At 40.4% G+C, this 23986-nt stretch overlaps 1 protein-coding gene across 1 annotated transcript in view; it reads left to right on the forward strand.

Annotated features, from left to right (window-relative positions):
- Positions 1-236: 236 nt before the first annotated feature.
- Positions 237-23986, forward strand: part of OPLAH (5-oxoprolinase, ATP-hydrolysing) — a 32866-nt gene continuing 9116 nt past the window's right edge. The window contains exons 1-18 of the mRNA XM_072410558.1: positions 237-369; positions 3748-3931; positions 5098-5289; positions 5713-5827; positions 9214-9337; positions 10353-10548; positions 11870-12035; positions 13058-13196; positions 13785-13852; positions 15060-15325; positions 15579-15691; positions 16291-16461; positions 18214-18351; positions 18851-18989; positions 19142-19254; positions 19405-19556; positions 19647-19807; positions 22861-22962. Of these exons, the coding sequence (XP_072266659.1) occupies positions 359-369; positions 3748-3931; positions 5098-5289; positions 5713-5827; positions 9214-9337; positions 10353-10548; positions 11870-12035; positions 13058-13196; positions 13785-13852; positions 15060-15325; positions 15579-15691; positions 16291-16461; positions 18214-18351; positions 18851-18989; positions 19142-19254; positions 19405-19556; positions 19647-19807; positions 22861-22962 (2550 nt within the window). The 5' untranslated portion in view covers positions 237-358. The remainder of the gene's footprint in view (positions 370-3747; positions 3932-5097; positions 5290-5712; positions 5828-9213; positions 9338-10352; positions 10549-11869; positions 12036-13057; positions 13197-13784; positions 13853-15059; positions 15326-15578; positions 15692-16290; positions 16462-18213; positions 18352-18850; positions 18990-19141; positions 19255-19404; positions 19557-19646; positions 19808-22860; positions 22963-23986) is intronic.

The raw sequence follows: 23986 nt of genomic DNA on the forward strand, positions 1-23986 counted from the left end.
GGCAATTTGGGATCCTTCCAAAGATGATGATCTGTTTGCACCATTTTTGGATCCAACATATGGACAATGTTAGATTTATATCCGGACTATATAATCGCAAGTTGATTCTGAATTTTAGTTGTATTTTCAGCAGTTCTGATTTCTCAAAAGCTGCTTTGGAGGCGTTTCTTGCAATAAATCTTCTTTATATGTTCCTGGCACCATTGGCTGGGCTGGGGGGACCACCAGGTTCTGTCTTAGTATTCCAGATGGAATGACTTTTTGTTGGCACCATCTCACTAGGCTTCCCAAATCATCTCACATAAAATCTGCACTGATGATGTGATCCCCTCATAAGGCACACAGGCCCAGGGACTCGATGCAAGAATGGTATATATTGGACACAATGGGACAGATTGGACACTAACATTGATTTGAGTGCTAGTCGCTCCATATCTTTCTCTGTTTGGAAAGTATTGTACACCTTTAAATCTGCCTGCCTGCCCCCCATTGCACGCAATCTGCCCGCCTGCCCCCCATTGCACGCAATCTGCCCTCCCTTTTATTCAGTCGGTCTTGCACAGTTGTACCGACTTCTCCTCTAGACTGAAATTGCTTTTACTGCACACTGTGAGCTTTTTACAATGTGCATTAAAAACTACAGCAAGTCAGAGCTGGCCTCATTTCCTGCCTGGGGGACATCCTCCATCTTCTAGCCCCTCACTCCCTTTCTTTGGATTTCAGTTCTTTCAGTTATTGTGGGTTTTATCCAGGTTGGTTTGCATTCATATCTGCTAAGACTGCTATCCACTAATCCAGACAGATCTTTCCCTCTGCTTGCAGGGCTCAGGACTGAGATTAAAAGGTTTTCAGGAAAACAGGGAAGGCAAAATGTAGGAATTGTCAGATTTCAATATAGCCTAGGTGAAACCAGTCATAGCAAGAGGCAGCGGCGTTAGATATTGCTAATGCAGAAATTCTGGTCTAACTCCTGGGATAGCGAAAACACAGCCAGGCAAGTTAAGATTCAACCTATTTTACCTTCCCAACCCCTTCATGGCCAGAGGTCATTGTTGTGTAGCTGTCCCGGACGAAATAAATTCCAAATGAGCTGCAAAACCCTTTACAAGTGTCAAGTGTTACGGCTCAGTTATGTATTATAGGCATGTATTCCAAAACAAATAAAAATGGGTTTATTTTCCTGAGAGCTATTTCCAGGTAAAAATAAATGGCCACAGCCAAGTTGGAAATAACAATTTGAATACCAAAATAATCTATTCTTTATTAAGGTAACTGTGCTTTGCAATTATAGTCATAAACTCTTCCATCTTCAGGTTGCAGTGCCAGTCGCCAGCCTATTTTATCAATAAAGCGTTCAGCCTGTTTGTGAATATTTTTTTTTAAACATAAGTTTTTTTGTATACTGAGCAGTATAACGCCAAAAGGGAATACCTCCCAATGGCCAGCAATGTAACAGGAATTCTTCCCACTGGCCACCACACTATTATAGGAGGGGTTCCCTGAAGACCTGAAAGTTATTTCAATGGTTTCTCAATGGTAAAAAGTTCAAGCCTATTAAAGTGTGTGTGATATATCAGTGGTCCTGCTGACATCACATCCAATATGGCGGCACCTAGCAGTGACATTGCAGGCTGTCTGCACAAGGGAAACGTATAGGTAAACTTTATAGGTAAATATTATCATAAAATTAAATATAAATAATAATAATGATATAATAATATTAATAATAATAATAATAAATAATAAAAAAGATAATGTACAAGTAATCTCAGCATGATTTTTGTGGGTTGTGACAGATACATTCATAAAACTGTATTTGTCCAAGATGAATAACATTCACCATCAACATGTTTTGTGGCCAGGTCTTTAGGATTGGTGTAGACTATAGGGCTCTATGGTACAAGGTTTTTTTTTTTTTTTTTTTAAGGTCTTTATATAGTTTAAAACTCTTCTATGCAATTTTTGTTGTTCTTTTCAATACGTTGCTTTTCCAGAAATGCCCAGGGGATGGAAACAAGTGAATAAGTAAGGCGCACTTGTCCATAAATCACAACTTCATATGAGTGAATGTCTTTCAGTAATAAGTTCCCTTTCCCTGATCAGTTGTTAAATCTGCGTATTGTTTGCAGTTCTGGAGATTAGCAGTAAGAATGCAGAAAATGTCTTTGCTGGAAGGCGGCTATGGTAAAACATGGCTAACCCGTGTCTGCCAGTGACTGCCGCCTATTGTAGTCACCGTTATCAAAATCAACAGAAATGGGGGTTATATTTAACACTCTATGAACAGGATAAGAACTCAGCATTCTGACATTCACACAATATGGTGTGATTCGAGATTGTTATGAAAGCAGAACTAAAGTGAAAATATGACATCTTTACTTCCGCAGAGCCCCCAATACCTCCATATGTAACCTTGAGTCGGTCCTTGAATCCTCCTTCGTCCCGGTGCAGGGGAAGGGCCGCACGCTGCCATCTTCATCTGCCTATGACACCCAATCACACGCTGTGTAGGTGTTCTGTTATTGGGGGGTTGCTGATCTCACTGTGCATGGCTGATTTGTCACTTTTTGTTCCCATTGCAAGAAAAAGACCCTTCTGCTCTTGATATAAATATCCCAGGAGGCTCTGTGCTCCCATTCAGTCTTTACCGCTGTGGCTTACCCCCTTTTTTTTTTAATTTGGGGAACAAAAGATAACCTATTTATATTAAAGCAGAAATAAACTAAAAAAAAAAAAAAGAAAGCTTGCTAGCCTTTTCATTCACCGATCCCTCCAGTACTTTCCTGGATTAGGTCCTGCTCTGTTTTGTGATTCACCTTCGTTCCAGTGCCCGGTACCACCATCTTCTTTTTGTCTTACGGGTTCAGCCTACGGCACCTAATCTCGCACTGCACAGGCGAAAGATTGGGTGACATAGCTTGCTGTAAATTGGGGAAATAAGAGTGCCAATATCACTGTACAGGCATTTTGTTTTTCACCATTAAAGAAAAAGTTTCTTCTGTACATGCCCAACGTCGGGCATGCATAGAAGGGGAGTAGCTCCCATTCTGTCTCTATACCTGCTCCACTTTTTTTTGTTTAAATCCCTCTGCCCTTTTATGTAAAAATTCTGGTGATAGGTTTTCTTTAAATGAAGCTAGCAGAGAAGCCATAGAGAACAGAGGCAGTCCAGATGCTACAGGTGGATCATTGTGGCAAGGTGGTCTAAACTGGGACCTGGGCCATTTGGGTCTATGCACACTTCTAGGAATGAGCCCCAAGAGCTCAATAGGGGTGTGAATGTTGAAGTTTTAGCTTTCTTTACACATTAGTCTCATTTTAAAATACTACCAGTCCTCGTAAATCGATTGTTTGCACTCTTCTGATTATATAACCGCACCATTAAGTCTACAGCACATGATCTGTGGTTGTTGGCAGAAAGTTTTGCTACTTTGATCTCCAATGAAGGGTTTCTCCACTGAACTGTAGAAAGGTTCTATTTAAATGTTAGGATACAGGGAAAGGTGTTAATTATTGTCACATAGAAAGGAGAACAGACGTTAATAATTGTTGAAGTATATGGAAGTAAAATGCTGTGTAAGGTTTTTATTTTCCTCAATTGGAAGCATATAGATGCAGGACAGACACCCAACCTATAGGTCAAACAACATTACCAAGTTTAAATACTGGAAACAAATCTTCACGCTTCCACAAAAAACAAGTTCTGATTCTGGCTCGTATCTCACCTTGATTGTCTTATCCCACCAGCCATCATCGGACCATCATGGGTGTTCCAGAAAAGTTTCAGTTTGCCATAGACCGTGGTGGAACTTTTACAGATGTGTTTGCCCGATGTCCGGGAGGTAAAGTTCGGGTCATGAAGCTGCTCTCCGAGGACCCAGCAAACTACAAAGATGCCCCAACAGAGGGTATTCGACGAATCCTAGAGGAGGTGAGGACCTACAATTCCACATATACACACATTGCATCGCAAAACTGTAGGAGTATATATAAATGTCATGAGTGAAATACAAATATTGCTATCAATATGGACTGATCTTTTGCAAAATCTCTATTCTTGTTTAAAGTGAATCTATGTGCAACAAAGAAATTTGTTTACTTAGTCTGTTGCTATCTAAAAAGTTTTTTAGTTGTAAGCCTGAAAATGATTTTTGCCTCTGTGTAATAATGCTGTGGCTGGAATTGGGGCCACCTTGCCGCATACAGACCTGAGCCATTTGGATCAGTACACCTGTCCAGACATGAGCCCCAGGAGGTCAATAAAAGGAGAGGTAATGTTTTGCCTTTCTATACACTTGGTCCTGTCAACTACTACTAGTTCTTGCAAATCCATTGTTAGAAGCCTTAAAGATTTTTAATATTGCTCTCCAATGGTCTCAGATACAGATGTTTTATAATGTTCAACATTTGATCCTTCTGGAGTTTATGCATCCCCTGCTGTGTTTTCCATTTTTATCCCTGACCCCAAAATTGATGTGTCCTGTAGTGATGTAGGGGCCAGTGGGTGGAACAACAGAGGGCATTTGGGGAAGCAGACACCCAACAATTCTTCAAGTGTTGATGCTGAAAATTCTTAGCAATGTGTAGAGTCAGCTCCAATAAGAGTTATATTAAACATTTTCTTTGCAGCTATTTTTTGGGAGCTATACATGCTGGACCTTTTCTCTGCTTTTATTTCTCCCCCTCCTCGTGGCTGTGTAAAGCCCTTCATCTTGGCTACAGACAGAAACACATGGGAAAAATGGGAAAGGGTTACCTACTACCCATACCTGGAAGTGCGGGGGTATTTACTTCTTTCCCGATGGTTGAATAGAACACATGGGGAAGGATGGGAAAGTCTTTAGGTGCAGTTTAAGTGGCCTGGCACTTTACCCTTGTAGGGTCAGAATAATAGATTTGCCATTCAGAATACTATGTTAAATTTTAGGTGTTTGTTCTGCTAATTATTTATCTGTCCTTGTTAAGCTTGGATGTTTTTTACACTAATACAGAGCCTTAAAAAAAACTTGTGAACCCCTATAAAAAGTTTGTCATGTTAATCCATCCATAAGCTCCAGTGTTAATGTTCAGGGAATCTAATGCAGATTTGTCACACAGGAAACTGGCCCTGCGTTCCCTCGGGATGGCCCTCTGGACACTCAGCAGATCGAATGGATCCGAATGGGGACCACCGTGGCCACCAATGCTCTGCTGGAGAGAAAGGGAGAAAGGATTGCACTGTTGATTACAAAGGGCTTCAAAGATCTGCTCCACATTGGGAACCAAGCCAGACCCAAAATCTTTGACCTGGCAAGTTGACACTTCCTTTCTTTATATAAATAAAGCTGATATTTCATGTTTTCATAGTTAATAAATGTTGGTATCTGTTGGTATGATCTCGGGTCTACATACCTGATGTGACCATTACAAGGGGTCCTACTCTTCCTTATACTTTTTCAATGAAAAATGAACTGGATGAAGTTTTGGACCATCCCGACAGACACCATCTTTAACCAAAATGCAACTTTAGGTGGACTTCACGTATTAATTGCTATCTCAAGGCAATGTAAAAGGTTTGTGCAAGGCTGCAATTAGCTTGCAGAGAGGTCCGTGTTTGGAACCGGGTATGGCGGCAATTATTGTATTGCACTATGACTGGAGATTCATGAGGATGGAATATTTTAACCTAGAACAATGGTTCTCCAGGACTGAATCTATTTGCCTCTCTTGTAGGAGGTCCGAATGCCGGAGGTTCTGTATGAAGAGGTGATCGAGGTGGAGGAAAGGGTCATCCTCCATCAACCTGCCTGTCAGCTCCCCAAACAGCCTTCAGGGAAGACATTGATAGGTGAGCCATATGATTCACAAGGAAAGGAAAGACCTTGTTGTGTTTTCCTGGGCAGTAGGTGAAGTGTGGATAGATCAGGTATAACTAGATGTCATGTGGACCTGTTTGCACTGCACCCAGCATACCCCTCAGGCAACAGTCAGCTTTAAGTTTTGCTTCAAGTTGTCCTTACTCAAAAATAATATTCGGTATGCCTGGTCTCAAACCTGACATTCCAAGATCATAGCTTGGTCCAGCATGCCGGTGATCCCTTCTCTAAACTTGCAGCGGAAAAACTTAAACTATAAAATGCAAAGCCCTTGATTGGCTGGTTAGACTAAGGCAGACCTTTACTTTGTAACCTTCCAGTCTTTTGGCTGTAATGTTGGAGCTATGCCACATTCTGTCCTAAGCAACAACAGAATCATTCAGCTGCTACAATAGTTTATTGGCTTAACTTTAACATTGCTTTACCCATTCAGCTAGCAATGAACCAATGCTATAGAAGCAGGAGAGGGTTTGTCTGATGGATAATTCTATCAATGCTGAGTTGCCACCAGTATCAGGTTGTTAGCTTCACATGGGCCAGAATCGGGAAATTGGGAAGCTAACGGCATGATGGACCTAGCAGAGACGACTCCAAACCACATTTGGAACCATTTACAATTGTTCTGTAACCATTTACAATTGTATGGAGGCAACGCTGGAGCCAGGTGGATCTAGAATCAAGATCTCCTTTCCTTCTTTGTGGGTAAAGGATTGTTCTGCAAAAATCATAGCTGAAAATCGCGCACACACAAAGCAACATATTTGGTGCTATTTGTATTGAATGAGCTGCACAAAATATTCAGGAACAGCCCTGGAATTTCATTGAGATAAACATAAATATCAGTAAATAGAGGCTGCAATACAATTTAGTACTACAGAAATCGTGTTTGTGCAGTGAGTAGTATGCAGTATGTACATATCTAAATAGATGAATGTGAAGTTTGATTATAGTGAGCCACCTCTATGTAATATTTAAATATGAAAAAATAGAGAGAAAATAAGAGGTTTGAGGCTCAAAGGTTTTTCATACAAAAGGTGAAGTGTATTGATTATTTTATACATAAGCCATCAAATGCACATAAACATATAATGTTTCAGCTTCTGTCCTGTTAATATTTAACAACACTGAATAATTATACATACTATACAGTGTGAATTTTTTCAAAAGAGAAACATAATCATATAACTGTTCAAAAGACCTTGTCGTGGCACGCAATGAACCGACGCGTTTCGCCACGAAGGGCTTCTTTAGGGAAAGATAATAATGCGCGCTTAACGGTCTGTTATGTATAGAAATATAATAGGTCAAAGATAGCATAGTGAAAGATTAAACATTTGCAGATAATAAATCAATAAAATAGAGTTCATCATTGAATTAAATACAGTTATAACATAGTATTCAAGATCATTATAAGAAAAGAAAAAACCTAACAATGATTTTAAAGTAAATAATCTGCAAGTTTGGCTAGAGTCAATCTATCTCTGGGTATGTTCAGAGTGATTAATTCGGAGTGATTATTTCAGACAATATTTAAAAGGTTGATAAATCACATAATGCTAACTGATTCTAATATTTTACAATGGATCATCTATGGATTTATATATTTTTTAATCACGTACCCCTAGTTAGGAACATGCCACCCAAGATGAGTATATATGTGGAGTCACTGCTGGTGATAATGGTGATAATGCTCATAAAGTATGATTAGGTATACAGAAGGGGTACAATTTAGAAGATGGCAGTAGATATATGAATACATACCTAATGTTTATTGTAGTAATTTAGCCTTTTGTTGCAAGTTTTGACATGGTATAGATATGTCTATTGGGTAAGATAAAAATTGATCCCCTGCATCTGTCAACCAATGTTAGGAGTAGGTGGGATAAAGGGTATCTTCCTTAGGGATGTGAGTTAGGAAGGTGAGGATCAGGGTGGGTAGAATATGGTCAAGTTTATTTAGAAACAGTAAAAGATGTGAATTGTTACAGTAGTATATTTATGGGTGAATGTCTCAATGTGTAGAGAATAGTTATACGTAGATATAGGTGGGTTTACCTTGAAAGTATAGGTATACAGAGTCACTTGTTGATGTCAAGAAAGGTGGAATAGGATGAAGCCTTTCTATAAAATACTTTACCTCCAAGGGTGTTTAATTAAGTCTAAATTATTCACTTAAAATGTTTGAGGTTGATGAGGGTTTACCTTTTGGATGCGGGTTGGTGGGTCACTAGTAAAGATCAAAGCGTTTGAATCTAAATAAGATTAATCAAATCACTTGATAGTAGTGAAGTGGGTAGGATGGGGAAGTGCCTTCCTATAAATACGTACTTATAAATGAGTTATTATATAAAAGTTTTTGTTAAGAAAGGGGTTATATCTAAAAATGTCATTGGTAATACAAGGGTTTAATAAAGGTTTACCTTAGAACTATGGTTTTTGAGGGTGACCCGCAAATGTCCACAGAATTTGAAGATTGAAGAGTGTAGCAGCCTTCTAGTGAAAGTTTATCCTTTAAGGTATGGATTTGGTAGATCTCTTGCAGGGATTAGCAGTTAAGGGATGGAGGGAGCAGAAGTCTGCAGAGCTGTTCTGTTTATTGGGCGTCTGAGGTGGCGTCTTTAAGAGGGGAGAAGGGGGGAGCGTGCCCGTGTGGCTTAAATAACTAATTAGAGACTATACCGTATACACTTACCACTCAAAATATTGAACTGCCTGCCTAATATTGGGTAAATCCTTCTTGTGCCCCCAAAATGGCTCAGAGCCATTGGGATCTGGACTCCACCAGACCTCTGAAGGTATCCTATGGTATCCAGCAGCAAAATGTTAGTATCAGATCCTTTTTGGTCTGCCTTCATCCCGTGATACATCCTGCTGCCATCTCTTGCTCCCATCTCTTGCTCCCACACTTTGAGCCCTAGGTAACACCTAACATTTTTTGCATGTTTACTTTTTTTACTCATCATCCAGCTTTCCTACCATTCCTACATTATGGCCCTTGTTGGAGTAGTTCCGGATCCTTGCACCTTTCCTGCGTATCACATCCCCTTCAAGTTTACTTGCTGCCCAAAATAACCTCCTCCCCCTCATTGTCGGGTACCTCAGAATTCTCCCTATAAATTTTTAAGCAGGGTGGACAGAAGCTGGATTCAGGTGGTGGTCCCTGTTTTGTGAGCCAAAACAGGGGCCTGGTGGCCATTGAAAAGTGTCTGTTGCGCCCAGCTAAAAGGGGCTAGGGAGATCATTGGACCATTGTAACCAGATCATCAATGTGATGACACTTTTCAGGGAGTTTATTGCTTTGGCTAATCAGTGTCTGAGGTCCACATGTCTGTAGAACTCATTTTTCTTCTATATTCAGGTTCTACAGGGGACTATCTGGAGGTTTGGGAACCACTTAATCTGGAACATCTGAAGGTGAAGCTGCAGGAGGTGCTCTCCCATGGGATTCACAGCCTGGCAGTAGTCCTAATGCACTCCTACACGTGAGTGAAGCAACAACCACACACTGATGATTGTACTCAAAACATTGCCATTATTTTTGCATGTTGCAGCAGAAACACTGTTGAAAAGCACTGTTGATCTAAACAAAATAGGTATCACCCCTTTCTTCCTTCTACTGGCGTGTTTGTAGGGCACTGATAATCTTCCAATGGGAATGTTTCCCACTCTGTAATGTAAGAACAAGTAAATCCTGTTAAGGTACCCAATACATATTATTCCTATTAGCTAATGGTTGTCAGGGGTGGGAACTCCCTGCAATGAATGATGAGGATTTAGGTCAAGCTTCATGTCCAAAAAACAATTCTGACATCTTCAGATTCACTTTGTGCTATCTCTCACATGTGCAAAATGAATGTGCACACTCCCCTGGTTATCATCCAAGCACATGCACACCCTTCCTTCTGCTGCCAACCCCAACTATATTCCTACCACTATGCCAGCATACTTTACTCCCTTCCTCCCACCCTTTATAAGCAGTGTAAGTTACAAACACACCTTTACTGCACCTTCATTCTTTCCAACTTTCTCCTGCTCTTACCACCATGCACCTGCACCTTTTGTCATTGCTGTCTTAACCCCCTTGCTCTTACTCCATCTCTGTTCTCACTGCCCAAGCTGCACCTACTTCTCACCCTATTTTCACTGTGCTTATGCTATTGCTCTAATAACCATTCACCTGCTCCCTTAATGCATATATTAAGTTGCTGTAATGTATGCATGGTTAACATGCAATGTATTACGGCATCCTATTTTTATTTTATATGGGTTGCTGGTGCACCATAATGCACATAACACGTGGACATGTTCATTTTATAATGCAGAAAAATACAAAACTCATAGTTCAGGGTGCACAACTATGAAATTAAGTTGGTATGCCATCGAAAAATGATTGGCCTCCTAATGAGAAAAAAAATCCTCTAGAGTATTTGAGACAATAATTAAAACTTTTCTGTGTCTAGAGATCTTCAGCGTTCTGCCTTTGTATGTTACCTCTAGGTGGTCATCCCATGAACATCAGGTTGGTGAACTGGCGCGATCTCTAGGGTTCACCCACGTTTCCCTATCTTCGGAGGTAATGCCAATGATCCGTATGGTGCCCAGGGGTTACACAGCCTGTGCAGATGCCTATCTGACACCATGTATACATAGGTACCTAGATGGGTTCCGCGAAGGGTTTAAGAACCAGCTCAAGGTGAGGCATAGGATGGACTGTTATCTAAAGAAGCAGCATTATGGTTTTTCTTTGTGTTTACATAACAAATTCAGGGTATTTGATCTACACAGTGCTAAATACTTCTCATTGGGATAAAATATTGTGTATATAGTAAAATAGTTGGGTTTGAAAAAAAGACATAAATCCATAAAGTCCAGCCACTATGTAGATAAACATATCCCAGTATACCCCTATAAAAGTTCTCCAAATTTGTTGTTAAAAGTTCTTCCCACCATATGAAACAACATAATCAACTCCTAAATGATATCAAATGTCCTCTAATGACCAATTGATGATCATAACAGATCTTGGTTAATGCCACGAAAATTGATGTCCTATTGGACAATACAAGACCCTGTCTGGTTTCAGTATTTATTATTCTATATTTATATTGTTTTTTATAGTGAGTGCTATGTCCCTTATTGTTGTGTTTGTGCTAATGAAGGCTGCCTTGCTGTCATCAATGTTTTCAAAGTTAAGCCAGTTGGCCTCTGTACGGACACAAATTGTGAGCACTGTTCTTCCATGGTCGCTGCTTTCCAGAATGCTAAAACGAGTGATCTAGGGATCTGATCACACACTTGGGGTCCTGTGGATAGTGGTAAAAGACCTAACAATGCTTTGCTGTTAGTTACGGTTTTTCAATGGGATTTGGTGATGGAAACATCCCTCAGCCAACCTGAATAATCCAAACCAATAAAAGCCATACAATTCCCTAATATCAGGATTTTCAATCTGGACGGTGAAGGACCCCCGCTTAAAGGGACACACCGACCTGAGCCGCGGACCACGTCTCATGGAGACATTGCAGGCTTAGGGCCAGTTGTGTCTCTGGGGGGCATCAAGTGGGCAGTCTGACATCATGATGTCACTCTGGGGAAAGTTTCTTACCCTTGATTGACATACGGCTCCCCGTGCATGCACAATCGGGAGTCTGAGCATTTAGTGGTCCGAGAGCTTCAAAAGGTTGGGGACCACTAATCTAGAGAAAGGGGATTTTCATTTATTTCAGGGCGTTTCCTTTTGAGCCTGGAAATCCAGTTACTGTTCAGTTTTTGAAAGGATGGAGATCGGAATAAATCCCTATTGATTGCAATATGCCTTATATCTATAAATCTAAAGAGACTTGTTTTTGTCATCACCAAAATCAAGTGTTGACATATCTTAGAAAGAAAATCTTTTTTGTATTGTATTGACTGGGAATTTGTTTTCTAGAAAAAATGAAATTTTAAACATCAAAGAAAAGAAAATGTAAAAATTGTGAGGAAGATGAAAATGACGAAGCATCTTCTACCTGCAGGATTTACAGGTTCTCTTCATGCGATCAGATGGAGGCCTGACTCCGATGCAGTGCTTTAGCGGTTCCCGCGCCATCCTCTCTGGACCAGCAGGGGGAGTGGTAGGTTACGCCATCACTACCTATCGGCCTGAAAATCCTCAACCTGTTATTGGCTTCGATATGGGAGGTGAGATAGATGAAAAGAGGCAAATCTGGAATATGCTACAGTATGCAGAGGCTAAATTCTGCAGGAGTTCTTTGCTTTTGGCCTTTTTTTTTTTTTTTTATGTACATACCACGGACGATCACTTGGTGCCATATAGAATTGGAATATATTGCATATAACTATAGTCCTGCATCTACATTTTATGTAGTCACTGTCCCTTGTCTAGGACATTAGTAAGAAAAGCACAGGCAAACACGGTCGCTCAGTGGTTAGCACTCCGGCCTTTGCAGTGCTAGGTCCCAGGTTTGAATCTCAACCAGGACACTATCTGCATGGAGTTTGCAGGTTCTCCCCATATTTTTGTGGGTTTCCTCTGGGTATTCTGGTTTCCTCTCACATTCCGTTAGATCAATTAGCTTCCCCCCCAAAAAACGATTTGAATGAATGAAAAAAAAAATAGCTTGTACAAACCTCAGTAGCTTAAGCTATGTACGAACCTCAGTAGCTTAAGCTATACGAACCTCAGTAGCTTAAGCTATAGACGAACCTCAGTAGCTTAAGCTATAGACGAACCTCAGTAGCTTAAGTCTCTTATCCAAACAGTGTGTGTAGGCTCATGGAAGTCCATCCAGTAGTATTGATTTGCTAGGAAATCATTGCTGAGAGAGGTGAGGGTAGGAAGTTCTCTTTATTCATGCAGATAGGTCTGACACTGCTTTGAAATCTCATTGAGAGACATTGTGTTAGCTCAAACAGGAAGTTAGAAACTCACTGAACTTCTGGCAGATCAGCAGGTATTTTTCTGTATTTGCAACTTTTTCAAAGTGATTAATCATGAAAAAATATCCATGTGTTTTTTGTTTTGTTTTTATATTTTTTGTCTTGTTTTGTTTGTTTTTTTAGTTCTTTTTTGTTTTGTCTTCTTATTCATACACTTTAGGTGCTTTAATTGCTTTTTCTGCCCACATTTACGTAAATTTCCTGCGTGCGATCATTTCTCTAGCCACCCTTCTACCTTCTCTCTATCTTCCTCCACATGTCAGGTACTTCTACGGATGTCAGTCGATACGCTGGGGAGTATGAACATGTGTTTGAGGCCACAACGGCCGGAATTAGCATCCAGGCCCCGCAGCTTGATATAAATACAGTGGCTGCAGGAGGAGGCTCCATGCTTTTCTTCAGGTGAATTCCAAGTCTGGGATTTAATCAGTCCATTATAATAATAAATCATTTTAAAAATTAGACCGCTATAATCTGTAGAATTATTGTTCACATGCTCTGTTACCAGAAACCTTCATTATAGATGTGGTGCGGAGAATCAGGTGACACTGCACAAAGGAAAAGTTTCATTATCAAAATCATTACAATTTTAAGATTGGAATAAATCTGCCCTCTGGCCCTCCATTTAGTGAATCCGTCCTTTGGTCTTGTAAATGTCTGTATGTTAAATCTGCTCTCCAAAATCTGCCTTCTAGCCTCCACTTTAATATATCTGCCCCCAGCTGTTGTGGACTTCCCTGGTTTTGGCGGTTTGGCTTCCATTTCCTTCCATTACAAAGGTCGTAAATTCTGCCATATTGGATTGTGGCTTATAAGCAAGGAAGCCAAAGGAAATTTCGTTTTCTTAGATTTTTCCCCAATTCTCAACCTAGCAGTTCTTCTTATGTCTGGTCATAGAGTGAGGTTTAGAAGGATCATGAAGTAGCACCTGTAAGGATGAAGGGAAAAGTTTGTGTGTACCATAAAACTATTGTTTAAAATTAATTTCAGGTCAGGATTGTTTGCGGTTGGACCAGAGTCTGCCGGAGCCCATCCAGGACCAGCGTGCTACAGGAAAGGTAAATGGCACCGCGCCATGTCAGCTGTCAGCCTCGTTCACCTTCAGTTGGCCAGAGCAATTGTCTACACTTTGTATTTCTGCTATATGCCTGTTTATGCTGCAGTAATGTTCCATCGGCTTTATAAACAATAGTTCTTTAATATTAAATACGAAAACATTTTTATGTATCAAATTCCATTTAAAACACACAATTCTATGTAAATCTCAATGAGTTTCACAGATGCCTAGGTCTTCTTCATCAGAAGTAGGATAAGACAAACATTTTGTAGAAAACAAAGTCCTTAACTACAGATGTGAAATATAAGTCCCTCCATATACAGTCATATCCAAATACTCGCTAATTGCTGTAAAAAAGGGGAAGGTTGATCCCAGATAGCTCCAAAACTACATGTTCCAGAGACAACACAATAAGGACAGAACAGGCAAATTCTCAAAAAGAACTTCCATACCTGCTTTTAAATCTTGTGGATAATAATTACTAACAATCTATTTATTATTTGCTGACCTTGTATACTTTGAGACTATTTAAATCAGTGATTCCCAACCACTGTGCCATGAGAGATCATCAAGGTTCTGTGGAAAATTATCCAATTTCACCTAATTGGTTTAAAAATTATTTACTGCAAATTTATCTTCGTCTATACTAATAAAGAATACTATATACTAAATTCTCTACTAGATGGCAGCAGGTAGCTAATTAACCTTTGTATGTGACATTTTTGTTTGGTGGTGTGCTTTGGGATTTTTCTAATGTAAAATAAGGGCCGTGATTCGAGAAAGGTTGGGAAATACTGATTTAAATTACGGTGATAGTGATCAGAGTTGTCGTCAACCAAATAAATATATGTAAGTATAAAAAAAAAGTATATGTGTGTCTGTTTTAGATGTAGACATGCGGTCTGTTTTGACAGCAGCAGCTCCTGTAGTGCCATAATTGCCAGCTGTCATTTTTACAGCTAGTATTGCCAGCAGGTGTGTGTGTGTTGTGGGGGAGGGGGCAGGACAAAATGTACTACATATTCCATTTTTACTTTGATAATGTTTGTTGGGCATGTGTATGTCCCCCATATGCCAAAAAATGTGTGAAGGAAAGGGTGTACTAAAGGTATGCACCTATTAGAATGCATCTCCGGGAATGTGTATTACAGCTTGCAGCAAACATCGGTTTTGTCATCTTGTAATCTCTCTGATTTTTTGGTTCCCAGGTGGCCCTCTTACTGTGACAGATGCCAATCTCTGCCTGGGCCGATTACTGCCTGACTACTTTCCACGCATCTTTGGCCCCTCAGAAGACCAACCCCTGTCCAAGGAAGACACCATGCAGAAGTTCCAGGAATTGGCGGCAGAGGTTAACCAGTTTCAGCGCAGCCTCCCAGGGGGAGGAGCCTCTCTCAGCATAGAGGAAGTGGCCATGGGCTTTATCAGGGTAGCCAATGAGGCCATGTGTCGGCCAATCAGATCACTTACTCAGGTAGAATAATTTTGGTAACTTTCTAACCGCAGCTTATGGGCTTTCAGAAAACTTGATCAAATCTTGGTTTTATTTTACTTCTTATGAGTGGAATGAGAAAATATGTAAAGCCATCAGAATTTTGTTGTCTAAATGCCTATTCAGGAGATTCGCCCTGTACTTCATCCTAGCTTGGTTTTTAGAAGGCTGAAATTGATGGAAAATCCAGCATTTTGCATTTTACATTTGTCTTTTTTTTTTTTTTTTTGCATAGGCAAAGGGCCACGACACATCTCGCCATGTCTTAGCATGCTTTGGTGGTGCAGGAGGTCAGCATGCTTGTGCTATTGCTCGCTCATTGGGAATGAAAACTGTTTTTATTCACAAGTGAGTCTGAAATAACTTTTATCATTGAATTTAGAAAAATTATTTAATTTTTTTTTTTAAATTCACAATATACAATGTGGGCAATCTCTACACAAATGACTAAAATGTCACACAATGTGGTTTTAAGTTTGATAAAATTGAAATATTTTGATTCCCGAGAGAAATGAAATCTTCCTATCATTATTTTCATACCTGAAATCTTTTACATGATAAAGGTCCTTCTGATCCCCATCACTACACCAATCCAGAACATTCAATCTCTCCTCTAATTCCAAATAAGCTTCTCCCCTTCCCAATTCCCTATTCACCAGCCTATGGGGCGGACACAAGCTTGTAAGCGACAGTCAGGTGTCCAGATTATGATTGCTTGTCTTTTGGGTGATGGTGTCCCCAATTCTATTATCATTGTGCTGCTTCTTCCTCTCCCATTTAATGCTCTACTATACAGTGATACCAGTAGTCTGATATCAAGTCAAACTCAAGTACATACACCACTTGTAATAATAATAAAAATAATAATTTGCAAATGTATTAATGTCTTGGTATATCTCCTTAGAATTGTCTAATATTTGCCATACTTGCCCCTCTTACCTGTCCAGGTACGGTGGAATCCTGTCTGCTTATGGCATGGCTCTGGCAGATGTAGTACATGAGGCTCAGGAGCCGTGCTCAGTGCTGTACAGCAAAGATTTCTTCCCCCTCCTGGAAGAACGCATTGCAGCCCTGCAAAAGCAGTGTATTGAGGCTCTCGAGCAGCAAGGATTTCACAGGTGAGAGACTGGGGGTCATTTCTTTACCTTCCTCTGACATATAATGGCTGTGTCCATGTGTTGCATGCAGAGTATTATTAGGGGAACATTTATAGAAGGGCCATCCTCGGATTGCTGCCAAAGTGACATTTTTACTGAAATAACTCATTATCCACTCACCTAATGCACAGTATGCATCAGCTAAACAGATTCTTACTTTTACTTGGCACTTTTACAAAGTTGTGATCGGCATTTTGTCCACCCTATATTTTGCCGGATAGCACTGGCCATCTTGATACTGGCCAATGTCAGGCTACAATGGTGATCAGTAGTTTGGTTTTAAACACTCCATTTACCAACCTCGCCTTTGATGGCAGGAGTTTTTTTTGCTGGTTTAGTTAACTCCCAGCTGTCAGTTTGACAGCCAGGATTTGCCATCAGACAGAATAGGATGTACTACATATTCCCTGTGTACTTTTGATGAGGTTTTTAATCTTGTGTACACACAGTGAACGCCAGTGGCTCAAGTGAGAAGGAAAGGGGGTACGTAAGACATTTACCTATTGAAAAGGTGCGGGGAAATGGTGTGTACTGTATTGGCTGATAATTGGCTACTCCATTCCATTGCTTCAATTGCCATTTTTAAGTAATAACAAAATAACCGCATTCAAAGCACTGATCACCTCTGTATAAAATATAATCTTTCTTTATAAATTAGATGTTATAAAGAGGTGACCAAATTTGTGGAAAACGAAGTGTCAATCTATTATCTGATTGTTACTTTACACATAGTCCCTTATCTTCAGAATGATTTTCTTCTTGTTGCAAACCTGGATGGTTAGTAATTTTACCCATTTGCAGGGGAAATATGTGGACAATTTGGAAACGTGGGTGGGAAAATTAAAGCTTCCTTTAGTAAACCCTCCATACAACCTGTAGCCGGCACCTCCTTGTCCATGTGGGCATCTGGGATGTTATTACCAGATCAAAGTGCTATCCACTGCTTCACCCTTTAAAAAGAACCTGCACTCTGCCCCAATTTAAACGTGACCTTAAAAGTTACTGTTTTTATGTGTTCTTAAACTTTGATTAAAGAAAATGCACGGCCACTCCACACGTTACCCCCATACCAGAGATAAGAGCATGGGTGACTTTAACTATATAGTCAACAGACCAAGGGAACCCAATAAAAGAAGTTGTTTGTTCTGGTTTATATATACTTGGATTGGGGAAAGGGATAATGTGGGGTACTTTGGGTGGCCCTGGAGGGACACATAAGAACAATGTGTTTACTGTTCGCTTCATTTGCTTTCTGTGCTAACCTGCTGAAAATGCAAATACTTGAGAAGTCATTGACCTGGAACAAGTCTGCTGGTTAGCATAAAGTTGGAGCAAAGACTGAAGTGTCCTGGTTTGGTTGTGCCATCTTTAGCAGAACTCACCATAACCAATGATCAGTGGGGCTCCCAATCATGTGATGACAGATTGGTACGGTGATCACATGATCACATCTCTCGGCTCCATCTGTCTATTTTTAAAGTTTGTTAGTTGAATTTATTAAAAGACAAGTGATGCATTTCATGCCTTCATTACAGTTTTAAAGCCAATGGGTCAAGCATGAGAGCTAGGGAAATTCAGAGAGGCTAGCAATAGCAGCATTCAGGTTTCACCTAACAGGATTCCATTATATATATTTCATAATATTTATCACATAAAAATACAAAGTCTATTCAAGACAAAAGTGATGAGATTTATATCCTAATCTCCTCCAAGATCACAGATCGACACAGAACCATTCCTGCACCTCCGCTATGAGCGCACGGACTGCGCCCTCATGTGTTCAGCAAAGGGATACCCAGCGCACCCTGACTCCTGCCGTGCCGGGGATTTTAAAAACGCTTTCACAGCGAGGTAAGATGCCTGGGGGGACTTCAGGGGTTGCATTTTTAAAAGGTAAAATGTTCCTGGGGTTCAGAGTCTTGGGCGGATTAATGGGAATGTGTCATTGTACAGCAGAGTCCTCCAGCAGAGTATTCAGCAGAGTATTTCAGGAGAGGAGAGTTATAGAGGAAGGAGCAGAGTCCTCCAGCAGAACAGAAGAGTATTTCACATGATATGTTTGTCTCCTGTCTGTGTTTTAATAAGTAAATTTTTCAGAGCAGGGTTTCTCATTTAGTGACTCCTGCTAGGCCTCAAGGATGTTCAATATATAAACTCACAGAGACAATTAGTTATACAGATAGATTTTAGGGAGTTCTGACGATGAAACTTTGGGAGATGTACAGTAGATAGAATGAGGGACTTGGTAAATACGATAATGTTGGGAACTACTGTTTGCCTCACCGATGATTGATAGATTTGAAACCATGAATTTGATCTCCTGCTTAGTGCTTTCTGTTGCTTTTTTCAGATACATGAAGGAGTTTGGATTTACCATCCCATCTAGGCCTATTGTGGTGGATGACATCCGTGTACGAGGGACTGGCAGTACTGGTATCCGTTGTGAGAGCCGTAATAAACCCAGTGGCCAGCCTGCACATATAGAGAGTGTAGGTGAATGTGTGGCGCCTTTGCACATTTGATGTGCTGGTTGGCAATGCTTATGGGCATTTGTCTTTCCAACCTTGAAGGGAAGATTGATAATGAAGGCTGGCATTGGACAAACATTGATTTCAGCTGATTACTTTTATCTCCTCTCCAGGTCACCAAATGCTACTTTGAGGAAGGTTACAAGGACACCAATGTGTACCTCTTGGAGGAATTGTCATGTGACCACACCATCCCTGGACCCGCCATTATTATTGATAAGAACAGGTATGACGTGTCACAAGTTTTCACACACATGCACCATTAGAGTTTTGTTTCATGTTGGACTAAAGCAGGAACAGTAGAACAATTATGTATTTCAATTATATATTACATTCAAGTCACGCTTTCCTATAACAAAATGTTGGTGGTTTGTAGCACCATCCTGGTGGAACCGGACTGCACGGCTTCTATTACGGAGTACGGAGACGTCCAGATCACAGTGGGAAGTGGGAAACAGAAGATGATTGGAACTGAACTGGACACCATTCAGTTGTCCATCTTCTCCCATCGATTCATGAGCATTGCAGGTTGTCCTCAGTCTCCAATACAGACTCTGACCTGGTTTATTTATGATATGTTGTAATATAATGAATTTCAGTTTATTCTCCTCTCCACAGAACAAATGGGTCGTATCCTCCAGCGGACAGCCATCTCCACCAACATTAAGGAGCGTCTGGATTTCTCCTGCGCTCTATTTGGCCCTGATGGTGGTCTGGTGTCTAATGCCCCGCATATTCCTGTCCATCTAGGAGCCATGCAAGAGACGGTCCAGTTTCAGGTTAGAACGCAACTTTTATATTAACTTTGTCCATTGGAACAAAAATAGTAAATTTATTTGTTTTAGTATTAGCTTTTTTCACCTAACCCTTAAGCTGCATACACATGTGCAATTATTGTCATTTGAAAGGATCTTTCATGATCCTTTCAAACGACTAAGCACTGCACGATGCATAAATGAGTGTTATACATACAGCACCATTCTGCTCTATGCAGAGGGGAGGGGGAGAACGACGGAGCGGCACCCTGCTGCGCTCTCTCCCCCTTCCCTTGCATTAGAATAACTCGTGGTCCTTCCTTCGTGGATCCACCAGGACGGTCGTTGAACGATGGACGCTGTACACGCGCCAGATTCTTGTCCGATATCGGCCCTGAGCTGATTATCGGGTGAGAACCTTTGGACCTGTGCAGGCCCTGTTCACATTGTTTTCACTGCAATAGCAGATAACATTGCATGAAGGTGGCTCTTTTTTTTGAATGAGCTGCCTAACCTAACAAAGATGGAAAAGGTAGCCAAGTCCATTGGCTAGAGGCAGTTCAGAGTTTTCCTTCATGTATACTTCATCTGAATTTTCTCTTTGTAGCAGATCACACTGTAGCACATACTAGCTGTCAAACTGTTGAACCCATTGGTTGCTATCTTTAAAATCCTATTAGCTTTTTTACCTTCTATATCTGCCCTTTTAACATAATGGATTGTAAGCACTTCTATCTTCTGTATCTTCCCTTATACCCTAATAGATTGTAAGCCTTCCTACCTTCTCTATGTATCGCTATCATCACCAGAGTGTATTTAGAAAAAAAAAATCAAAATTTGAATGATTTATATACACAAGTGCTCTTTCTTTAAATATGTATAGCAATGAAAAATTTGGAGCGGGTACATCTGGATGCCACTCATACTTAATACCCATAATACAGGGACAGTATAGCAAAATGGTAGCGGAAGACTCCTATCTGGTCCCCAAACCAATTACAGCTATCAAAACCAAAAATAGCAATTGGAACAAAAGATATTGCTATGTAAATTAATTATAGTGCTAGAAATTTGCACTCAATATGTTTGTCAGGTTCAATTCTGCAGGTTGCCTTTTATTCATTTGTTACTTTCAAATACATGAAATACCTAACATATAGAGTTTGGAATTTCTGGGGTGAGCCCCCGATCTAGCAGGAAACACCTAGGCTATTGGTGTCACCAGTGTGATGTATGTAATATTAAACACAAATCCCTCCACTCCGCTTGCTAGGCAGATCCTGTCCCTGTGTACAGACCCTCAGCCTAATGCTGGACAGTTATTCTGACTTTTTCTCTCCATTGCTGTAGACATTGAGCTTTTTTTCCCAGGTAAGGCTCACCTGAAAGATGAGTCTGGGATTTTTTTGTAGAGCTCATGAAAAACCATTCACCTGCTATTATTTATAATAAGAATTCACCTGCAGTGGCTGAGCTGGTAAGATGAGACTCAGTCAGGACTAATGGGATTAGGTACTTATAATGCAGGAATTTAGGTGAGATGTTATTACATTATTATATTGTATAGCTCCAACATATTATGCAGCGCTGTACATTAAATAGGGGTTGCAAATAATTGACTGATACAGTGACACAGGAGGAGGAGAGGGAGGACCCTGCCCAAATGTGCTTACAGTCTAACTACTATCAGGTTTCCTATTGGTATGCAAGAATGTTTGGACATTAAGTGACCTCTAAAGCTAGAGAAAAAAATATGTGAGCATGTAGGTTATTTTTCCAGATGGGACATGCAATAACTCTTCTGCAATAAAATAATCTTACCTGTCTGTTAGTAATCTTTGCACTAAACTCTCACCTCTCCTTGCTGCTACCAGCATCTGGACCCGGTCCTCTCCCAGGTTTGGGATCCTCTGCCTTTTGGTTGTCCAGGCCAGAATGACATATCATGTACACGGAGTTTTTCCCAGCAGCCAGCTATGCCGGGATCAGGCCCTGAGCTGTGTATGTGCAGTTTAAGGTACATTAATCAGGCAGGTGAGCTTGTTTTATTGCACATGGAACAGGGTACATCCCTTCTACAATAAAGCAAACTCACCTGCCTGAAATAAATGTTTTTATATATTTACTGACCTGATAGAGAATCATTCCTCTAGTTCTTATATTGTAGGATGAATTGTACTAGAAAATGTAATGCAGATTGTTTTGTGGATCCAAGGGAATGTCTTGTTAGTTTTTTGATCTTGAACACGGGAAGTAGACTTATTCTTCCTGTTCTGCAATGAAGCATTTCATGACTCTGAAGGACAATATATGTTCCTAGTGTCTCATATGATTTCTTGTAATTGAATAATGTCCTGTTTGTGCGAATTCCTAAGTGAATGACATAATATGTCCAATGTAAGACCTTCAAGGATCTGCACTTATCCAGAATTTTAGCCTTCATTATGGCTGCCTTGTGAGATCCTTAATACACTGCAATGCTGGTCCTCATGCGTGTTAATCTATTGCTTTTCTATCTTTGGATATTTTGTAACTTTCTCTTCTGAATACATTTTCAAACACTTTCACTGTAAGCAAAGATTTTGCATTCTTTACCCAGACTTTTTATTGATATCCAATTTATTTCACTATTAGGTGCCGGTAAAATGTAAACAATGTAGTTCTGTTAGTTTATGCAATGTATAGCAGTGTTTCCCTACCAGGGTTCCTCCAGAGGTTGAGCAATGAGCAGTTTGGGCCTCTCAGGTCCGTTTTTAAATTACACCAATGATCTTTTTGTCTATCTGTAAGGGAGGAATTCTTCCCACTGACCCCCACACTAATATAATAGGAACCGTGGATATAATAATTATAGAAGGGATTTTCCTGAACGTTATTTCAAGGGTTCCTCCATTATAAGAAGGCCAAGAAACACTGATATATACATTCACCAGGTATACGCAAGAACTTACAGATTTGTCTGCAGAGGACTAGATACTTGTCTGGCCTTTTTATTGGAATCTTGAGCTTTCTTTTGTTTATAAAGTGTTTTTTTTAATCAGTATGAATCTTTAGTGAGCTTTTTGCTTATATAACAGATTAGAAACCTGCAGAGTGACCTAAAGGAAGGCGATGTCATTCTAAGCAATCACCCGTGTGCCGGAGGAAGCCACTTACCTGACCTCACTGTCATCACACCAGTAAGTTTTCTCACAAAAACAAACATCACCTGCTGGGCTTCCCAATAAAGGAAATATGGGGTCCCCATATCACCCCAGGAACCTGGAGAGAACCATTAGTTAGAAGTTAGGAACACTGCTCAGTATTCATCTTCATGGCCCCTAAACAGAAACACAACCTAGGACCCAAAATATGTTCTTGGTTAGAATTGTCAAATTTTATTATGAAAGGGGTGTGGTTTGTTGGGGTCCTAGCACAAATCTTCCCCAATATCAACCCCAGTAAGAGAATGTGCCTTGGTATGTCCAAGCCATGAGGGTGCTTGTTTACTGTACCTGTTCTCATGGGAAGTATAAGCCATTGGGTTCTACCAAACCAGTTGGAGTGAAAGTGAAGCTTAGTCTAGTTCATATAGGTGGCAATGTAACACGGTATTTGCTGTGTCTGTCTGAACTGATTGACCATACAATGCATGCATTTCAGTGCATTAGTGTTGCTGGGACATGTTTCTCCAACATCAGAGCATCTGAGTTAATTAGTAGTATAATACTACTTTAGGGTCAAAGGACAGGAACATCTTTAATTAAAAAATTCCCTGCTCTTCTGCAGCTCCCACTGTTTTCTTCTGATTATGGTTTTAAATGATTTAGTAGTGGATGGAGATCTCCAGTGATAGCTGTACAACCCAGGAGATTTTCAGAAATGTCAGATTCCCAGTGGACTTTGGCAGCCTATTTTTTACTATGTTTACCTTACATGCAGCGGGAAAGTTATTCATTTAACAGATACTGTCACCCTTCAAGATACAGAACCACTAGGGGGTGCTAAGTATTGCTAGGTGGAGGTGTGAGCCCTTGGAAGGGCCAAGATACAGAGTCTAAGTAACACCTTTGGTCTTCTCCACAACCCCTTGGTGGGGTGGATGTTGCACTGCAGACTGTTACCAGGCTGCCGGCCTTGGGCCCACCATGGTGGGTAGAACTGTACAAGTACCAAATCAGACAGCAAAAGAGTAATAAATTTATAGACGGGTTCGGGGCAGGC

The sequence above is a fragment of the Pyxicephalus adspersus genome, chromosome 5, assembly GCF_032062135.1.
Source record: "Pyxicephalus adspersus chromosome 5, UCB_Pads_2.0, whole genome shotgun sequence".
Classification (NCBI taxonomy): domain Eukaryota; kingdom Metazoa; phylum Chordata; class Amphibia; order Anura; family Pyxicephalidae; genus Pyxicephalus; species Pyxicephalus adspersus.